The sequence below is a fragment of the Lissotriton vulgaris genome, chromosome 2_1, assembly GCF_964263255.1.
Source record: "Lissotriton vulgaris chromosome 2_1, aLisVul1.2, whole genome shotgun sequence".
Classification (NCBI taxonomy): domain Eukaryota; kingdom Metazoa; phylum Chordata; class Amphibia; order Caudata; family Salamandridae; genus Lissotriton; species Lissotriton vulgaris.
In genome coordinates this window covers 119041825-119062472 of record NC_141687.1, presented here as the reverse complement: position 1 = coordinate 119062472, position 20648 = coordinate 119041825, and the positions used below count along the sequence as shown (strand labels likewise).

General features: G+C 43.9%; 1 protein-coding gene across 1 annotated transcript in view; it reads left to right on the top strand.

The window, feature by feature from the left end:
• Nucleotides 1-20648, top strand: part of NLK (nemo like kinase) — a 933583-nt gene that overhangs the window by 804940 nt on the left and 107995 nt on the right. Inside the window, exon 9 of the mRNA XM_086954551.1 lies at nt 5947-6145. Coding sequence (XP_086810677.1) covers nt 5947-6145 — 199 coding nt within the window. The remainder of the gene's footprint in view (nt 1-5946; nt 6146-20648) is intronic.

Sequence of the window (20648 nt, the reverse complement as noted above, 5' to 3'; positions counted from 1 at the left end):
TGGGGTGCCATTGGAGGAGGATTTAAGAAGTGTACTGTCTGCAAGGCATGCAAAAATGGATGCAATAAAACCCAATATACGGTGCCGTTTAAAACCAAGCCCGTAATGATTAAGAAACGCATGTCTTGCAGAACGGACTTTGCAGTATACATTTTACAATGCCCGTGTGACCTCCGATACGTGGGCAGCACACGTTTGCCAGTGCACAAGCGTGTGCTGCAACACATTAGGGCCATTGTTGGAAAAGATCAGGCATACCCTATGGCTCGCCATTTTGAGAGTCTACACAACAGTGATCCTTCTTCCTTGCTGTACTATGCTATTGACTGTGTAATGCCCCTCAAGAGGGGAGGTGACAGAGATGCTCAACTTCGCCTACTAGAGACCAGGTACATAATAGAGCTCGATAGTAAGGCCCCGCGGGGCCTGAACGCGAGCGAAGATTTATATACTTGTTTATAAATCTATTTGCAGGGTCGAGTTACCGGTCATTACACACTTTATAATTCATGTTTCCTTCAGTATATCAGTTTCACCGTAATCGAGAGTTGGTTTCTATATGTAAAGGGAGATAAATTTAACCCCTTCCATGCTGATGACAGAACGGTTCCGTCATCAGCTACGGGTGAGCTGTGCTGATGACGGAACCGTTCCGTCATGAGCCCGTTAGAACCTTAGAACCCTCAGCACAGCGCGAAAATTCGCGCCGCGCTGAAGGGGTTAAGGATGATAAAGAACTATATGTTTTCCTCTGACCATTCCCTCTAATTTTCCCATGTACTTGTTTTTAATCACACAGAAGAAATTCTAAACATTTTTGTTTAGATATTTTGCACATTATTTTGCACTAGGGCATTAGAGGAATTTGTGGATGAGATACATTTGGTATCAAATAGGAGTTTGTATTAACCATGATGAATTGGGCCCCTATACATTTATTTGTATTGATATACACTTTGATTGTCTTCTTATTCAGAAAAATTACAGTTAGGAAAGACAGGTGGATTTATGACGTAATTTATTTCATGGTCGCCAATTTTTTGGTACGATTATTTGTTATGGATGCTATTAAGTCTGACAGATTTTGTACTTTTATAATCTTGGATTGTGTGCTTTGTGCTTTATAATGAAATTGTATGGATAGAATATTTGACATCTTGTCTTTTATTGTAAATAATGTACATATAGCAATGATGATGAATTGTTTTTATGTTTATTTATACATATATATAACAGATGTACATATATATTTCTATATATTTTTATATATATTTTTTCTAGTATTTTATATTGTACAGTTTTGTATAGAGACAAGTACAATTTGCGGGATTTTGCACAAATATTTTATTGTTGTCACATTATGGCGGCCATGAACTGTCTTTTTTGAACCAGGGCACTTGCCCTTAATTGTTCCTACTAACCATTATGGTTCCTAAATCCAAAATGTAAATATATGAAAAGTGATGATCATTATGGGGTTAATTGGAAAGGACGGGTCAAACATGAATAGTACCGCCCTCCATGTATTTTCCACTCCTTAAATACCCTCATCCATTTCAAGCAATGTATCATGTGATCAAGCCTCTGGCTAGAGGCGAAACGCATCATGCGGGCTTGCTGGGTTTCATTTTTTAAACTGAATTAAAATCACTGCACTTGAATTTTTTTGGGTCTGCCTTATTCGTTTTCTGGACAGTCTGGATTGGACTGTGGATGCTGTGAGAGCGGTATCGAGCGAAGTGAAAGTAATATATATATATATATATATATATATATATATATATATATATATATATATATATATATATATATATATATATATATATTCACTGAAAAAACCATAGGTTATAGACTATATATAGTTAGGAATTTGCATTTACAAAACCTTGAAAATTCACTGAAAAAACCATTGGTTATAGACCATATATAGTTAGGGATTAGCATTTACAAAACCTTATTTTACTCGCATAAAACCATTGAAATTCGCATATATAGTTAGTTGCGCTAACTATATATCGCGCACCCGCAATCCACTGCTGATGATGTCACATATTACATCATTCATGACATGGTCAGTGACATCACTGATGACATCACTGATGACATCTCAAATGACATCACTGATGACAACATCCAGTGACTGTATGTTTCTGTAAAGTTAAAATATGTCTTACATATTGAAGAATGAGTGGATGTATAAGTGTCTGGATGAAGGATTTAGTAGGTGCATGACTGACTGTATGAGAGAGTGATTAGATGTGTCTCACTGAGTGCATGGGTTACTGACTAAACTGTCTTAATTTGTGCATCATTATGTCTGTTGTTCTGTAAACTGCTGCATGTGTTGATCAGTAGCTATATGAGTAACTATATGGGTTATTGATTGGTTGCCCAAGTATTTGTATGGGAGACTGAGTGTGTGTGTGGGTGGCTGGGAGGTGTATGACTTTGTGCATAGATGTGTGAGCAGTTGATTCACTAGATGTATGGGTTCAAAAGTGCATGTGGAAACAGCTGTATGGGCGGTTAACTGTGTGCATGAGTGTATTGGTGAGTGAATGGATATCTCAGTGCTACCATGTCAATGTAAGTACATATGTAAAACACAGTACATGTGAGAGTTGACATATATAAATAACTGTGCATAAGAGCCAGTGAATGTGTGAGTGGCTGTGTGGATCATTGTGAACTTGTATCAGGGATTGTATAAGAGAGTAAATATGTGTTAGTATATGTTTGAATAAGTAAGGTGTGTATAACTGTATAGTTGAGGAAATGGAGGTGTGATTGATTCTTTGCATGACTGACTAGGTGTGTGAGTAACTCCATGGATGAGTGACAGTCTGTGAGTGTCTGTTTACACTGAGTGTATCTAAGGTTATATCAGAGTCTGAAGAGGTTCATCGTATAATCACATGAATGATGTCATCAGTGATGTGATCAGTAATGTCAAATGAGATGTCATCTGTGATGTCATCAGTGATGTCATCATTGATGTCATCATTGATGTCATCAGTGATGTCATTTGAGATGTCATCAGTGATGTCATCAGTGATGTCATCAGTGATGTCATCAGTGATGTCATATGAGATGTCATCAGTGATGTCATCAGTGATGTCACTGACCATGTCATGAATGATGTAATATGTGACATCATCAGCAGTGGATTGCGGGTGCACGATATATAGTTAGCGCAACTAACTATATATGCGAATTTCAATGGTTTTATGCGAGTAAAATAAGGTTTTGTAAATGCTAATCCCTAACTATATATGGTCTATAACCAATGGCTTTTTCAGTGAATTTTCAAGGTTTTGTAAATGCAAATTCCTAACTATATATAGTCTATAACCTATCTTTTTTTCAGTGAATTTCATTGGTTTTTTAAAAGCTAATATCTATAGCTGTAAAATATATTCTTTATTACGTGACGTACCACGTAGCCACGTGAGACGCCTCATGACGCGTCACATAAACGTGACATATCGTCTCTGCAGCGCAAACAAAACCCGTAACGTAAGCGCGCCAGAGCACGCTTACAGATATACATATATATTTTTTTTAACCTTAATTAGACAAAATCCACACGTGCACATATCTTGAGGCCTTGCAAAGGCACATTAAACAAACAGTCCCTACAATTTTGCCAAGTTTGGTGGAAATCTATTCCTTTAAATTTTATTTTACTGTTTCTCTTGGTTTTCCCCTTGTTACGCTTACCGGAACGCTACCCGGTACGCAAACCGGACGCTCCAAAAACACAAGATGTCGGACTCCCGTTACGCTACCGTTTAGCTGCCCGGTTGGCGTACCGGGAAGCGCCTCTACCGCGAAAAATCACAATTTTTTTTTCTTTTTTCCTTTTGCCCTGCGGGGCACTTTAATATCCCCCTCATCAATCCTAGGGGGTCAGGAGGGGTCTACCCTGCCCCCTTTCCTTCATTTCCCCCTTCGTTTTTCACCACCTCTTGTCTCTCGATCCTACAGAGAGACAAGATGGCGGCCGCTCCGGACTGTTTACAAAGTTGACAGCCAATCAGCTTCTCCTCAGACTCCCGTTACGCTGCCGGTTAGCTGCCCAGTTAGCTGCCCGGTTCGCGTACTGGGACGCGCCTCTACGCGAAAAATCGCATTATTTATTTTTTTTTGCCCCGCGAGGCACTTTAATATCCCCCTCATCAATCCTAGGGGGTCAGGAGGGGTCTACCTTGCCCCCTTTCCTTCATTTCCCCCTTCGTTTTTCTCCACCTCTTGTCTCTCGATCCTACCGAGATACAAGATGGCGGCCGCTCCGGACTGTTTACAATGTTGACAGCCAATCAGCTTCTCCTCAGACTCCCGTTACGCTGCCGGTTAGCTGCCTGGTTAGCTGCCCGGTTCACGTACCGATTTGCGCCTCTACGACAAAAAAACGCAAATTTTCTTTTTTTTTTGGGCCCCGAGGGGCACTTTAATATCCCCCTCATCAATCCTAGGGGGTCAGACCTTGCCCCCTTTCCTTCATTTCCCCCTTCGTTTTGGCCTCCTCTTGTCTCTCGATCCTACCGAGAGACAAGATGGCGACCGCTACGGACTGTTTAGAATGTTGACAGACACCGGAGAGCCAATCAGCTTCGCTTCGCAAAGCTCCGTTACGCGAAAAGTACGCGAACTGGTGCGCTATCCAGGACGCTGTCACAGATATATAATTTTTTTAAAACGTTAATTTCTCAAAATCCACTGGAGCACATATATTGAGACCCAGCAAAGGGACATCGGGCTAACAGTCCCTACAATTTTGCCAAGTTTTGTGCAAATCCATTCAGCCGTTCGAGCTAAAAGTGAGGCCAAACGCCCAATGGAAATTAACATGGGAAAAACGCGTTTTGGGACCCCCCTTTTTTCTCGGCCCCCCCTTGACGAAACCCCCCCAAATTTTCAAGGGCTGCTCAGAAACAAAATGTGCCATTTTCCGGAAAATTTCAGCCGATTCCGTCCACAAAGTTATTAGACATCGAATTTTCAAAAGTCCCATAGGAAAAAAATCCTAACTAGATATACCTACTGGCGACCGCCAGTAGGTAATATATATATATCTTATTTAAATATCAAACCAAACCACATTCACTTGATGTCATTAATAAGGACGGGTTGAGGGGGAGCCAATGCAAAAAAATGATCAGTGTTTTAAGTAAAAGTAAACATTTAAACATACGTAGATATGCCTGTGTGTGTGTGCCTTGTAATGACCTTCGCCCTATAATCAATTCACTTCATGTGAATCTTGAAAAAGATTCCTACTCCAAAAGAAAAAGGTTACTTGTGGCAGTAGTTTTGCAGCTTGACGCTTTTTGGTTTCTCATGTGACCTACTCACTTCCCCCTTGAAGGGGTATAGGTAAGCAAAAAGGGTCAACTTGCAGAACAGCTCAAGTCCCTCCTACGAGACACGGAGCACCGATGCATGGAAAAAGAGTCTGAAGATTGCAGCCATGTACTAGGGCATTAGGAGTTTATGTTGTATGTCATGGGAGATCGCACAACCCATTTCTGGTTGATGCCTAAAAGAGGGGAAAAAGAATGGCTTAATATTGCATAGCAAGTAAATCTTGAAGTTGCTAAACTATTGTTACAGGGGAGTAACTTTTTCCGTATCGGCCATCATTTCTTGATAATATTATTACCAAAAATTAATTGTTCGGTTTTGCTCAGTATAACCTACAAACAATGCATGACTACATACTTTGTCAAGGTTTGTGTGTCTGAATAGCCAGGCCTGACGTAACGAGCATGTAGTTTTTTTCAGTTTGTATTGTGAGATTAATTGATTTTTTTATATTATAGCTTCCCAAAACTAAATTGTATGTAAGATCGTAAGGCATCTTGTATTTGAATAAATTCTTTCAACTGTTTATGCATTTAAAGCAAAGTCCTTCTTGTTTATTTATCCTCAATGTATTGTTTACAGTCCAAAAGAATATCTGCAAAGGATGCTCTTACACATCCTTACCTTGATGAAGGCCGGCTGCGATACCACACTTGCATGTGTAAATGTTGTTTTTCAACCTCCACTGGAAGAGTTTACACAAATGATTTTGAGCCTATCACCAACCCCAAATTTGACGACGCCTTTGAAAAGAACCTCAGTTCAGTTCGGCAGGTTAAAGGTGCGTTATTTGCATTTATTTATTTTTAACTCTATAATAAGTCTGCTGTTCGTTTCTCTACTTTAGCGGGCAGAACATTTAACATTTCAGACTTAATTGCTTGTCAGTTTGCTACAGGAAGAGTGACGGTCAACTTTAGGATACTTATTAGAATCCCACAGCTCATTATACATAGATAGTGGTAGTTGGGTGAGGCTTGGCAATCAAGCAAGGCTTGCTTTGAGTAGTGCTGTGCAATACGTAAGGAACATAGAGCGAGGTTTATAGAGCAGTGAAATGATATTTTGATTAAATGTTCTCATTCTAAATAGTGTGTCCACCTACAAAAGGCACTTAACTCCAGTATATGTTGTCACTTCCCTTGAAATTGTGTTCCGGCATTTATCACACAAGTCTTGCTGCCTGCTGCTGCCTATGCCAATGTTCTAGGTTGTTTAGGAGAAACTGACTCGTAATCCAGTCTGAAAATTTACGAAAGATTCACGGAGGGTAAATTGTGAAGACCATATCAGTGTGCAATACAAATTTAACTTACTGCTTGAAATAAAGAAGTTGAAATGTCCACACCAGTTTTGAGCGAAATATGAATGTTTATCAAGAAAAAGACAATGTATTTAAAGGAAAAATAGATAAAGGGTTCAAATGTCATGGTTAAATTAAGTAATCATAAATGGAGAACAGTAAAGCAGAAAGAAAGTAGATTTTGATGGCTTAAATATCTGCTTAGCTGCTAGTAGACTAAACACTAAGCAAAAATGTTCTAAAGTCACATTAAATATTATGACATTTCGAACACAGTTTCTAACTGCTGGATCCAGACACATTTGAGCAGTACCTCTGCGTGCCGGTAGGTGGTACTGTGAGTATACGCGCTGACTTCATTCTGTAAATGATGTGCAAAGCCTATAGAGATGCCACTCATGTGTGCTGTCATCTGTTCCATTCTTTCTCCACTATTGGAGCTTTCATATTTTCACATGCTTGAATCATTCCCCTCTTTGCCAAAGTGGGAGCCCCACGGTATGATGGAACGCAGTACAGTGTTATACATAGCCTAAGAGGGCTAGAAAACAGTCACACCAGTATCTAATCCACGCCATTTAATAAGTCCCAAACTCCAGCCAATCAAGTTGCAGCAAGGTGTAGAATGCTCCCCTCAGAACCTTCCTTCTCTCAGATTTTCTACCCTATGTCGTGTGATGGTAGTCTGCCTAAGCTCTGCTTAGTTATCCAGTTTTAAACTATTTCAAAACATATATATATATATATATAACTATATATATATACAACTATATATATACACACACACACGCACACACACAAAAAAGAAAATTTACTGAACAAACCTGACTGCTTAGGATGTCATCTTCGGCTAAATAAGGACTATTCAGATCTTGTGGAACCTTAAGAAAGAAAATGCTCCACTCAGTAGATCCTCACAAGGAATATATTAACTGTCTCCACACCTCCCATAAGACTAAATAATGTAACATTTGTTGTACTTTTGCTTCAAACCCCTAATGGACAGAGAGGAGAGGCTTTTGATGTGGTTTTAGAAGCTTAAAACCTAGGATGCTCCTCTTTCTGATGGGGATAGTGAAGATTCATCAGAATCTCATAGGAAGCCTCATAAGGCCACATGCCTCAGGAACCACCAAAGAAAACTGTAAACAGACCGATCATGGGTCATCTATGGGGCACACTAAATCAGCAGAACTCTCTCACAAGCATAGAAAAGAGTATGTTTCTTCAAAGATATCGAAGCCTGCAACACCTTCTTCAAAGTTGGTATTGCACTTAAAGAAGTCCTCCTCAGAGCAGTCGAACATAGAGAGCCTTAACAGCGACAAGAAAACCACCTATAATACTATTGCCAATGACTGCTGCCTTGACGACCACGACGTCAACAACAACAACTAGGACAATTATTTAGATGAGTAAACCATTGACAAACTAGTTGATAATGGTAACAGTAACACCGTCAACGGTAAAAGCCCTGATTACGTTGATGATATCATCGCCATTGTTGACGTCACCAAAAATGCCTGCTCATTCACCTGTACTGATGCCAGAACATACCTCTCAAAGTAAAGTTGTATTACTTCCGCCAACCCATTTGTTAGATGAAGAGGATTCTGATGATGAAGGTCCATTTAGAACGGCCCTTAGTCCTTCTTAATTGAACATAAAATAGGAAGAAATTAATATTTTGAAGAAGAGTATTATTCTTCAGGAGCACAATGCTGATAGACCTGTTCAATACATAGACAACTACCAACCATATAGTCATCATCCGCCTCAGGAAGACCAGGTACAGGCACCAAGAGCTTTGGTTCAAGACTTACAGAGCATGTTACAAGAACAGTAATAAACTTTACTCCAGTATTGGAGCTTTCATAGATTCACATACCTGAATCATTTCCCCGTCGTCGAGACGGGAGTCTCCAGTATATATAAAGCAATGCTTACTAGTATAGCTAACTCAGAAAAGTTCTAGGTCCATTTCTCTTTTGCAACCCTTAATCTTTGTTATGTAAAAAAGGACCAAACCTTTAATCTTAGCCAATCAGAGCACCTCACCCTCTAGAACCCTCCTGAGAGATTCTTTTGCCCCTCAGATTTTCTCTCAGGAGGGTGCTAGAGGGTGAGAAGCTCTGATTGGCTAAGAGAAAAGTTTGGTCCTTTTTTACATAACAAAGGTTATGGGTTGCAAAAGAGAAATGGGCCTAGGCCTTTTCTCAGATAGCTAAGCATTGCTTTTTATATACCGGAGACTCCCGTCTCGACGACGGGGAAATGATTCAGGTATTTGAATCTATGAAAGCTTCCAATACTGGTGAACTACAGTTACAGGTAAGTAACTTGTTATCTTTCTGGAGCTCACAGAGGCTTTATCAACACCACAGCGAGTACATTCTCCACAATCTCATCAAGTACAACCTCCTACTCCGCGCACACTGCATAATGTTCCAGCATCAAACATAGCATTCCCACCTGCAGATGCCAGAATATCTTCTGATGAAGAAAGAGAGGAAGTTAAAGTGCCAGACGATAAAAGTGCACCCAATGAATAGGATGGCTACCTGAATCCCATACTTTCCCTGTCAGCTCCACAGCCAGTTGATACTCCTCCTGACAGCATTGGGGGATTTAATATTCTAATGGAAAGAGCTGCAAAAAGATTCAAACTACCAATGCTTATTAAGCAATCGGGTTGATTTTTGAATGACTTTATAGATCCTGCTTGGAAATCAATTAGGGCAATCCCTGTTGTGGATTTCATCTCGGAGTAAGGTGTAAAAATCCAGCAACATCCTGTGCTGTCTTATTAACTTGGGTAAGCATATAAGGCAGCAGAAAATGTGCCAGGTTAATTGCACACCCAAGGCAGACGCCATCATAACACAGTCCAAAGTAAGATCCTAGCTATGCCATATGATAGAGAGGCATTATTACGTTGACGTCAAAGTAACTTTATTCGGTTAATTCGAACAACCGAATAAAGTTACTTTGACGTTGACGATGCCCTAAAGATGATCCAAATGGACACAGCAAGATCAATAGGTACTCTACAAATGCAGCGGCGAATACCTTTTCGGGGAGCAAAAGGAAGAGGGCTGCTCTCATACCGAGGACAACATCAGCCATATAGTTCTCAACAATTTCAGAACTTTAAGCAGCACAACCACAGTATCATCCACAAGAATATAGACAGCCACCATCAGCATTGTCTGACAAGCAAGAAGGTAGCAAACATCCCAAGGAAGACCCAAAAGTCGAAAACAGTGCCGATGTGAAGCTACTGCCTACCCCCATACGGTCCCAACTACCAACAGGGGGTTGCATCACAAACTGTTTGAAGCAATGAAAATAAACCATGGACAGGTGGGTTTTAGATCTTATCCTCTAAAGTCCTACTTTGGAGTTCACATGAAGACCACCCCATACATCTCTGAGAGGGACATCCCCCCTCATCTCCATCTGCTACAATTGGAAATTCTAACCATGCTCATCAAAGGAGCCATAGAAAGAGTATCCCACAACCAGAAGAGAATAGAGTTCTATTCCCAATTCATTTTAATCAAGAAAAAGGTGAGAGAATGGAGATCCATTTTAGACCTGCCAAGGTTACACAAATACCTAAGAAAGCAATCGTTTCGCAAGGTTGCTCTTCAAGACATTGTTCAACTTCTCAATCATGGAGACTAAATGATAACATTCGATCTCCAGGGTGCATATTTTCATATCCTAATTTACCCAAAACTTTGAAAAGTTTTGAGATTCATCGAAAAGTTCTGAGTAGCTGGAAAATTTGAGTAGACGTCATCCATTGCCAGTTCAAAGTCCTCCCTTTCGGGCTAAAATCACCCCCACACACACATTTTCACAAAATGCCTTGCTCAAGTGGCAGCTCACCTAAGATAGGTAGGTTACCTGGTGTTCCCAATCCTTGACAACTGGCTGCATCTTGACAGTTAGGTGCCTTTATCAACCAAAGGGAGATGGGCCTGTCTGGGACAGTATTCAGCAAACTGGGCCTAACTCTCAAACCACAAAAATTGTTACTCCATCCATCGAGGACTACAACATTCTTGGGAGCCATTTTAGACACCATACGAGATGAGGCATATCTTACAAAGGAAAGACAAACCAGGCTTAGGCTATTAGTGTATTCTTTTTTAAGTAAGTCTGATTCAGTTAGTCTCTTCAGGTCCCTTCTAGGGATGATGTTGTCTTGCATTTCTTTGGTTCAGTTTTGCCGTCTTCAGGCAGAGCTTGACGAGGACTGACTGCAAAATCCATGCTCTTGCTAGGACAAGGCAGATCACTCCGACCATGAAAGCGCCTCTCTCTCTGTTGGTCTTGATAAGAATCATTCAACAGGTTTAAGAATTAAGCTTCCAACCTAAGATTGTCGATTTTGTGGTGACAACAGATGTCTCCCTTGATGGGTTTGGTGCTCACCTGCAGCATTTGAAGATCAGGAGAAAGTGTACTCCGCACCACAGGAACTTTCCCATAATTCTCCTGAAATTCAAGGCAGTGGCATTGAGTCATCCATATTTTCTTTCCATAATAAAAGTACTTGTACGCACAGACAATACCACCATCCTCAACGAACAAGGTGGCACTAGATCTCAAACACTGTCTCAAGAAGCTCAGAATTATGGACATAGCCACTGAAACATCAAGTGTAGCTAAAAGCAGAACATGTTCCAGGAATAAGCAATGTTATTGTGAGCAGAACCAAAAACAGCTGCTGTGAACGGGAGCTCAACCAAGACACTCTAGACAGTATCTTCAGTCTTGGAAGCAAGCCAAATCTGGACCTGTTTGCAACTGCTCAGAATTGAAAATGGCGGTTCTACGCAAGTTGGAATCCACAACCAGGGTCGTGGATGAATGCATTTTCAATGGGATGGTCTGGGATCTTTGCTTACACTTTTACCAGGTTTTCAACAAGTTTAAGAGAGAACCGTGCAGGATGATTCTAATAGCCCTGAAATGGCCCTGACAGTGTTAATTCACAGAATTTATTCTGCTGTTGAAGAAACATTGCATTCGTCTGAAGCCTTTGCCGGCTTTATTGTCAATGAACAACTGCCAAATACGTAATCTGGATCTGACATCCTTGCACTTAACAGCCTAGCTCCCTAGAGGGGTTTGGTGCTCACCTGCAGCATTTGAAGATAAGGAGAAAGTGTGCTCCGCACCACAGGAACTGTCCCATAATTCTCTTGAAATTCAAGGCAGTGGCATTGAGTCATCCATATTTTCTTTCCATAATAAAAGTACTTGTACGCACAGACAATACCACCATCATCAACGAACAAGGTGGCACTAGATCTCAAACACTGTCTCAAGAAGCTCAGAATTATGGACATAGCCACTGAAACATCAAGTGTAGCTAAAAGCAGAACATGTTCCAGGAATAAGCAATGTTATTGTGAGCAGAACCAAAAACAGCTGCTGTGAACGGGAGCTCAACCAAGACACTCTAGATCTAGACAGTATCTTCAGTCTTGGAAGCAAGCCAAATCTGGACCTGTTTGCAACTGCTCAGAATTGAAAATGGCGGTTCTACGCAAGTTGGAATCCACAACCAGGGTCGTGGATGAATGCATTTTCAATGGGATGGTCTGGGATCTTTGCTTACACTTTTACCAGGTTTTCAACAAGTTTAAGAGAGAACCGTGCAGGATGATTCTAATAGCCCTGAAATGGCCCTGACAGTGTTAATTCACAGAATTTATTCTGCTGTTGAAGAAACATTGCATTCGTCTGAAGCCTTTGCCGGCTTTATTGTCAATGAACCACGGCCAAATACGTAATCTGGATCTGACATCCTTGCACTTAACAGCCTAGCTCCCACAAGAACGTAGGAATATTCTTGCTAAGGCCAGAGCTGATTCTACCAACAAAACGTGTCAACTAAAATGAAAACCTTCCTGTTTACAGTGTCAGAAGTCAACAATTCACTCAGTATCAGCAATACCAGAGTATATTTAGCCAAGACAGGTCTGATTCATACTGCGATTAAAGTGCACTTAGCATCCATATTGAGAATTAGAAGATCATCCAGTATGCCATCTTTATGGCCAAATAGGATTATCAAATAATTTCTTGTAGGGCTCTTTAGAACATTCTCTCCAATAAAACAGCCTCCTCCTTGAGCCTATTATAGAACTCTCACAATTGATAACGGCTCCATTCGAACCCATTCACAAAGCTGAGATGACATTTTTGTCATGGAAATGGGCATGTTGTTATCCTTGACGTCTGCAAGTAGAGTTAGTGAAATACAGGCTTTCACAATTAAAGAACCGTTTCTGTAGTTCAGAGATGATAGAGATTTTAAAGACTAATCCTCAATTAATTCCGAAATTTCAGACAGACGTTCATCTGAATGAAATGATTGTCCTTAAGTAATTCTTTCCAAATTCCCAGGATGTAGCGAAAAGGGCGTTACATACATTAGACGTTAAAAGATGTACAAAATTCAATTTACAATGGACTAAACAATTTCGAAAATCAGACCAGTTATTGATTGCTCAGGGTAACCATCAAAAATGATTTCCACTAATTTACGTTGGATTGCTACAGCTAAACAGTTTTTTAATTGTGAAGCTTGAAGACCTTTTTTAGCCAAGTTCTGAGCACACTCTAGGAAGGTCTCGACGTGAACTGCTCTTTTCGCTGGTGTATCTCTTCAGGACATTTGTAAAGCAGCTACATGGAAGAGCAGATAAACGATTACGCAGCACTACTGTTCGCATTCAACAGTGCAGAAAAATGCTGAAGTGTGACAGGCGGTGTTACGATATCTATTTCAATAAGTTGAGCCTTATTTAATTAATAATCAACATTGTGTGTATCTTTTGACTGGTAGCTATTCTGATTCATTTACGTGAAACTGTGAAGGATCAAATACTGGAGAAGAAAATACGTTACTTACCAGTAACTGTGATTCTCCGATATTGGCATTTTTCATAGACACACATGCTACCCACCATCCTCCCAGGAGAGGCTCACCTTATACACCTATTCTTGTGTGATCAAACTAGTGCTTCAGAATCTGGGGAGACAAGCCTCTGAGGAGTATGCTGTAGGGTGCTGCCGCCTGATTGGCTGGTTATGTTATGGTAAAAATATTTCTTAAGCACACGTTCACCTACGGTTTCTTGACGCTGAGCGGAGACGAATGCAAAACAAACTCAGATGGTTCTCTAATTGTAAGGCTGGGCAAAAGCCATGTTTTGAGGGATTTCCTGAACTAGTGATAGGAGGTGTCTAGGCGTAAATCCGGGTGAAGGGAGTTCCAAAATGGTGGCACTAGAGCCGAGAATCTAAGACCGCCGCGTTTTTTCCGTTTAAATGGGCAGGGAGTCAGTATGTTCATGTTAGATGAGCGTAGCTCGCGGGTTGGGGACATATCACTGTATCTTGGTGGAGATAAAAGCCGGTCCATTGTCCGAGAGGGCATTGTAGGTCATACAGCCAAGTTTAAAGAGGCAGCGTGGAGTCACTGGGAGCCAATGTAGGCTTTCAAGCAATGGTTTCACATGTTGAGATTTTGGCTGGCCATAAACAAGCCTTGAGGCTTGGCTCTGCACCAGTTGAAGCTTGCATGATTGATAAGCTGGAATGCCAGCGTACCAAGAGTTGGCGTCGTCAATACGCAACATAACCAGGCCCCGGATAACTTGAATCAAAGCCTCAGCTTTTAGGAATCTACTTATTTTCCAAATTCTTCGCAAGTGGAAGAAGCAGGAGGAGACCACTGAGTTTTTCTGGGCCTTCATGGTGAGATCGTTGCTGATAATGATACCTAGGCTTTTAATTGAGCTGGCTGGGGAAGGTGGGCAAACCAGAGATTGAGGCCAAAAGCTGGAGTTTCAAGGTTTGGCCAGGTCCCCAGTAAGGACCAGCTCGGTTTTGTCGGGGTTAAGTTTGAGCTGATTTGAATTCATCCAGTTGCTGATTAAAGTCATGGTGTATTGAAAATTCTCAATAGAAGAGGGCGAAGAGTCAATGTTAAGGACTAGCTGGAGGTCGTCAGCATAGTTGAAGGTGACGACCTCCCTCTTGGGTAAGGCCAGGATCAGAGGAAAGATATACAGATTGAAAAGAAGAGGGGAGAGAGATGACCCCTGTGGAACCCAACAGGTCAGTCTTCTTTTGTCAGAGGAAAAATTTGTAAGGAGAACCACTTGATAGCGGTCTCTAAGGAAAGAGGCTATCCACTGTAATGGAAGGCCCCGGACCCCAGCGCTCTCGACTCGGTCGACCAAGAAATGATGGTCGACGGTGTCGAAAGCCACCTAAAGATCCAGAAGCACTAGAGCCTGCGTGATGTTCTGATCTTCCCCCTTCCTTAGTTCATCAACAGCTGCCAAAACAGACTCAGTAGAATGTTCAGGTCTGAAGCCTACTTGATGTGAATCAGGCCTTATTAAATGATTTGGATAAGATAATTAACTGAATATTTCCTAGCTCTTTTACGCTATGTATAAATCTGTATTACTTTCTGTTGTACTGTGTGGGACTCCCACTTTGACGGTGGGAAATGATTCAAGCATGTGAATCTTTAAAAGGTGTCAATACTGTGGACACGCACTTAGAGGTAAGTAACCTTTTGTCTACCGCACTACTAAACGTGGATTCAGAGCTAACTCTAGTTTCTTTAAACCACTTTTACCTCACATATTTTGCAGGGTGCAAGGGAAATGTCTCCTCCAAAAATTGAATGTTTTAAACCTTGTAAGGACTGTTGCAAGCAGATGTCTGTGACAGATCCTTTTCAGGTTTGTCTGTGGTACTAGGAGTTGAGTCACCACTCCAGGGCATGTAGCGACTGTGCGTCGATGAACCCAAAGACCATATGGGACCGCAAGGTGAAACTGTCGCCCAGCACTTCAAGATTTCAGGCCTCACTCACCAAAGTCCAAGGGTCGGTCTCGGTCCTCTTTCAGGAGTTGATCCAGAGGCTGATCTGCATTGCACTCCAAATCTTCTGTAAGTCAAAGAAAATATATAAAAAATCCAAATGGTACTCTGCCTCTTTAATCCACTTTTGCGCTCATGAGAAGGCCCCAGGGCGTCATGCCTCTCAATCTCTCAATGTCAGAGCCAATCCTGCTATTTGCTCTGCCACAACACAAGTTTCTGGCGATGTCTGAACAGTAAGGAAAATTGTAGTGTTCCGCGAGGTCAAGCTCCGATTCTTCAAATCCCTTCCAACTGCATCTGGCGCACCTTAGGACCAAGGGCACCTCCATCTGGGATAACGCATACCTAAGGGGCGTTCGCCCTCAGCACCAGTTGGACTGTCTAAATTCAATAATTGGCTTCTTCCGGTTTTTGCACCAACTCCATCTCCGGCTCGAATCCACGCCAGTTCAAGAGAGTTAACTTTGCTGACGCCGAAGTATGAAGTGGCCTTTGTACTTTCCAATTCGTAGCAAACGCCGCTCCAGCCTTGAGTAAGTTCACGATCACTGAACTGCAACCTTCTCCATTTGGCCCACTTATCATCCTACCTGTGCAGTGCAAATCTCATATACTACATTCATTGTTTGGGATGGATTCTGATAATGACTATGGCGAAGGAGATGAAATTGGCCAACCCTACATGAGGAAAACGAATATGATCTCAGTCACTTGTCCTTATTCTGGCCTTGTCTCACCCCCAGGTCCTACAACTGAAGAGAGTGTTTCTTTTGTACTGGTCATGCGGAGGGAGGCCGAAGTTCTCCACCTCCAGCTACCCACCTTAACGGGTCAAAACAAAATGTCCTGGCTGAAGTACTCCAGCCGGGCAAAACCCTACTGAGCCCCTATTTCCTTTTAATGAGGCACTTACTGATATCCTTCGAGGGGCCAGGGCCAAATATTACTCTGGCCCCCTGTCAATCACCAAATTTTGATGCTCCACCGGCTCGCCCCAAGCAGACCCTGCCTTTTTGTCTCTGCACCTCTCTCCTGAGAGCTTGGTGGTGCAGGCATTTACCCATCGGACAGACCCAAATAATTTTTCAACTTCTCCTTTGAATAGGGAGTACAAGTGAGTGGAGACTTTTGGGAAGAGGGTATTTTCTTCCACAACTTTGGCCCTCGCCTCAATCAATGCCATTGCTTGGACTCGGCTGCTCTTATACTCCCAAATGTCCCTGAAGATCTTGCTTCAGTCCTAAACCAAGTTATACAGAACAGCCACAACTCCGCTAAATTCTGAATTTCTTGAGTCCTGGATATCATGGATTCCATCAGGTAAGTCATTGGCATTAGTGTCTACATGCCTAGCTATGGGCGAAAGTTTTTTTTTAACAATGTCCAGTCATCCCTTACGGACATGCCCTTTGGGGCAACGAAGATTCCACTCTAGAGTACTTTTAAATGGAGCAGACCCAGAGGGCGCTTCCTGGGCTGATATGCCCCCCCCCTCACCAGTAACATCGACCCTACCAATCCTTTAACAGTTTTGGTTGGCGTACCCTATACCGGTATCCATATTACCTCAGCAAGGTGTCCAGCAGTTTTGCGGTTGAGACCATGGCACTCACCAACCCTGAGGTCGGGGATAGGGTGCCAGTCAGTCTGTTTTCCACAACCGTCTCCCACTCCCCTGGCGCCACCATCTGGCAAACCGCTTAATGTACTCTTACTGGATCACAGGCATCCGGTTGCAGACAGTGTTCAACAATTCTTACAAAGTTGGAAGGCAATAGCAATCAGACAGGTATGTCATGTAGATTGTCCAGTAGGAATATGCCTTACGTACTCTATATATGCACCAGGAAGTGCAAGCCCTTTTGGCTATAAAGGCTATAGAGCGGGTTCCTGCGCCAGAGGTGGTATCGTGGTTGTTATTCTTACTTCCTACTTCTTTAAAGTCTTCTGCTGAAGTCTTCACCAAGACACTGGCAGTGGTAGCAGCATAAATCAGTAGGCAGAGCATACATCTCTACCCACAATTAAACGATTGGCTAGTCAAGGCAGACCCCTTGGAACTTTGCCAGGAGAACATGACATGAGTGGCGTCACATCTACACACACTAGGATTTACGGTGAATTGGAAGAAATCACCTCCCAATCCACAAACCAGGAAACCCTTTCTGGGAGCAGACCTCAACAGGTGACGCTGGCATGTCCTCAACATGGAGGGTTCAGGCCATGCTTGCTCAGATTCACTTCTACCACACGTCACAGTCTCTGACAGTGAGGAAAGGAATGAAACTCTTTAGGATGATGGTTTCTTGTATGCACGTTATTCCTAATGCGGTTACCAAAAAAGGACATAGGCCTTCATCGTATTCTAGATCTGCACCTGGGAGAGGTGGAGCTCAGAGGCCATTGGTCTTCGGCGGAGTCCCGAGTCCATATTACCCCTCTGGAGCATTGGGCCATTCTCTTGGTGTTCAAAGGGTTTCCTTCCATCCATCACGTTAAGGCTGGTACAGCTCCTTATGGACAACACCACTGTCATGTGGTATTGCAGCAAACAGGGAGGTGTGGGGTCATGGACCTTGTATTCATAGATTACACGACTCTGGAAATGGCTTAACAGTCAAGGAATTTTCCTGGTGGTGATCCCTTTGGCAGGATCTTTGAATGCCAGGGCGGATATGCTCAGCAGTCGAACAGAGTGGCTCACGAGTTACAATGGCACCAGGAGGCGGTGCAAGGTCTCTTCTGCGACTGGGGAGTATCTTGGCTCAAGCTATTTGCCACTACTAAGAACGAGCAGTGCCAGTAGTTCTGCACATTGACGTTTCCGAATAGTCTCACAGTAGAAGACTAATTTCTCCTAGGGTGGAACTCGAGACTCCTGTTTGCCTTTTTGCCGATACCTTTCCTGCCATAGTTCTGAAAAAGATCAGTACTTAACTAGGCTCAATTCACTCTAGGGCCCAGAATTGGACATGTAGAGCAAGTCGGTCATGGTTGGAAAATGAGCTGTGAAAGCTGAACTATTTGGCCTTCCACCTGTGGTGGATGATGTCATTTGTCAGGCAGGAAATCCTTGACCAAGACTGCATATGCTTGTTGTTGGGATACATATGTAACACATTAGATTGCTGCATCTGCCCTCAATATTTCAATCAGATGTTGATGTAGTTTTTGAAAGGCTTGCAACCAATGTATCTGAAAAAGACACGTTAGTGATAGATTCCTTACCTTAGAATATCCCCAGGCGTCAGACTGGATCCGGAAACTTTTGCGTAGCAATACCCCTGCGTGTCGTTCGACTCCTAAGGTGCCGGTAGGGATGCCCGGATTCAAACCCTGCTCCAAGTGCAACCGAATGATGTCGGTTACCGACCCCCATCGCCGGTGCCTTCAGTGTCTAGGCCTCGACCACGAACCTGCTCCGACTGCCGGGCCCTGACGTCTGAGGCTAGGCGTCAGTGGTCCGCAAGCGACTTGAGATCCGGCAGTCGGCCCGCGCCGTTTAAGGTCCCGCTCCCACAGGAGGTCGAGGGACCGGTAGCGGGGTCGGAGCCCTCGTTGCTCCGAGAGTCGGCATCGGTCTTCGGGATCAAGATCCTCAGGTAAGAGGCATGAGAGGTTGGAAAGGCGTCATCGCTCTTCTGACCCACCCCGACGTGGCCGTGGGTTCGGGTGACACCACCCACGCGGCTCCGAAGTTGCGGGTGCCGCAGCCTGCCCCACACCTTCTGGTCCCTGGGCACGATACGACGCCTGAGGAGGTCGAGCGGTACCTCATGGCCATGAGGTCCCTCCCTCCTCCGCCGGGCTCCGTGGCGCCTTTGGGCCCAGCGGTCCCAGCTGGGGGGCCTAGCGGGTCGGGTGATTCGGCTCCGACGCTGCCGGGTGCTTCGGCCCCGACGCCGCCGGCGACTTCGGTCCCGGCGCCGCAGGCCCCCACTGGATCCGCGTCTGGGTCCGGGTCGTCGCTGGTCGACCTCACCGACACCGGCCCCTAGAGTGTCACCCCCGGTGCCGCCTATGTGCGATGCCGTCCCCGATCCTGCCCTCGATTCGGTTCCGGCGCCGGAGCAGCGCCGCTGGGCGCCGCTCTCGGCGTCTTATGAAGACTTTTATTTCCACAAATCGGCCCCATCTTTTGAACCTGAATTTCAGGTGATGGGTGACAAGGGAGATTGGGAGGGGTCTGTGGACCCTCTGGCACAGGAGTGCCAGTCTCAGCAAGACTGTAAATGTGAGCTTGGGGATGCCAGTGGACTGGATACTTCGCCAGACACTGGTTTTGTCTCCCCTCCAACCGTGGCTACGAAGGAGAGGGCTGCCTATAGTGTAGTGTTGACGCGGACAAGGCCTTGGGTCTGGAGCTCCCCGTCGCGGCCATGAGGACTAACCTCCTCACTAAGGGCCTTAAACCGCAGGCAAGCTCGGCTGAGCCTCTGCTGCCGTTTAATGAGGCCTTGTGTGGCGTTCTTTTGGGTACTTGGTCCAAGCCCGCTACAGGTCAGCCTGAAGATAGGAACGTAGCCAGACGCTACCGCCCGGCTCCGGGCGACCCTTGCTTCTTGTACACCCACCCCACCCCGAGAGTCTGGTTATCCAGGCCTCTACTTCCCAGACCGCATTCCCGACGGCTCCACCCGATCGGGAATCCGAGAGGTACGAACAATTCGAACAATTCGGTAAGAAGGTGTTCTCGTCCCTGAGTTTGGGACTGCGGTCAGTCAATACCGCATGCCTCTTGGGCCGCTACACCCACACTCTGTGGGACACGGTCGCGGACGTGCTGCCACAATGTCCGGAGGAGGCCCGGTCTAAACTTGCCCAAGCCCTTGCGGAGGGTCGAGATGCGGCACGCTATTCCATCTGGTGTGGGCTGGATATCACGGACTCACTGGGCAGAGCGATGGCAGTTCGACGCCACGCCTGGTTGAGGACCGCCAACTTTTCGGCTGATGTCCAGGCCACCCTTCTGGACATGCCGTTTGATGGCCGTCGCCTCTTTGGCGACAAGGCAGACTATGCGCTTGAGCGTTTTAAGGACTCCAGGGCTACG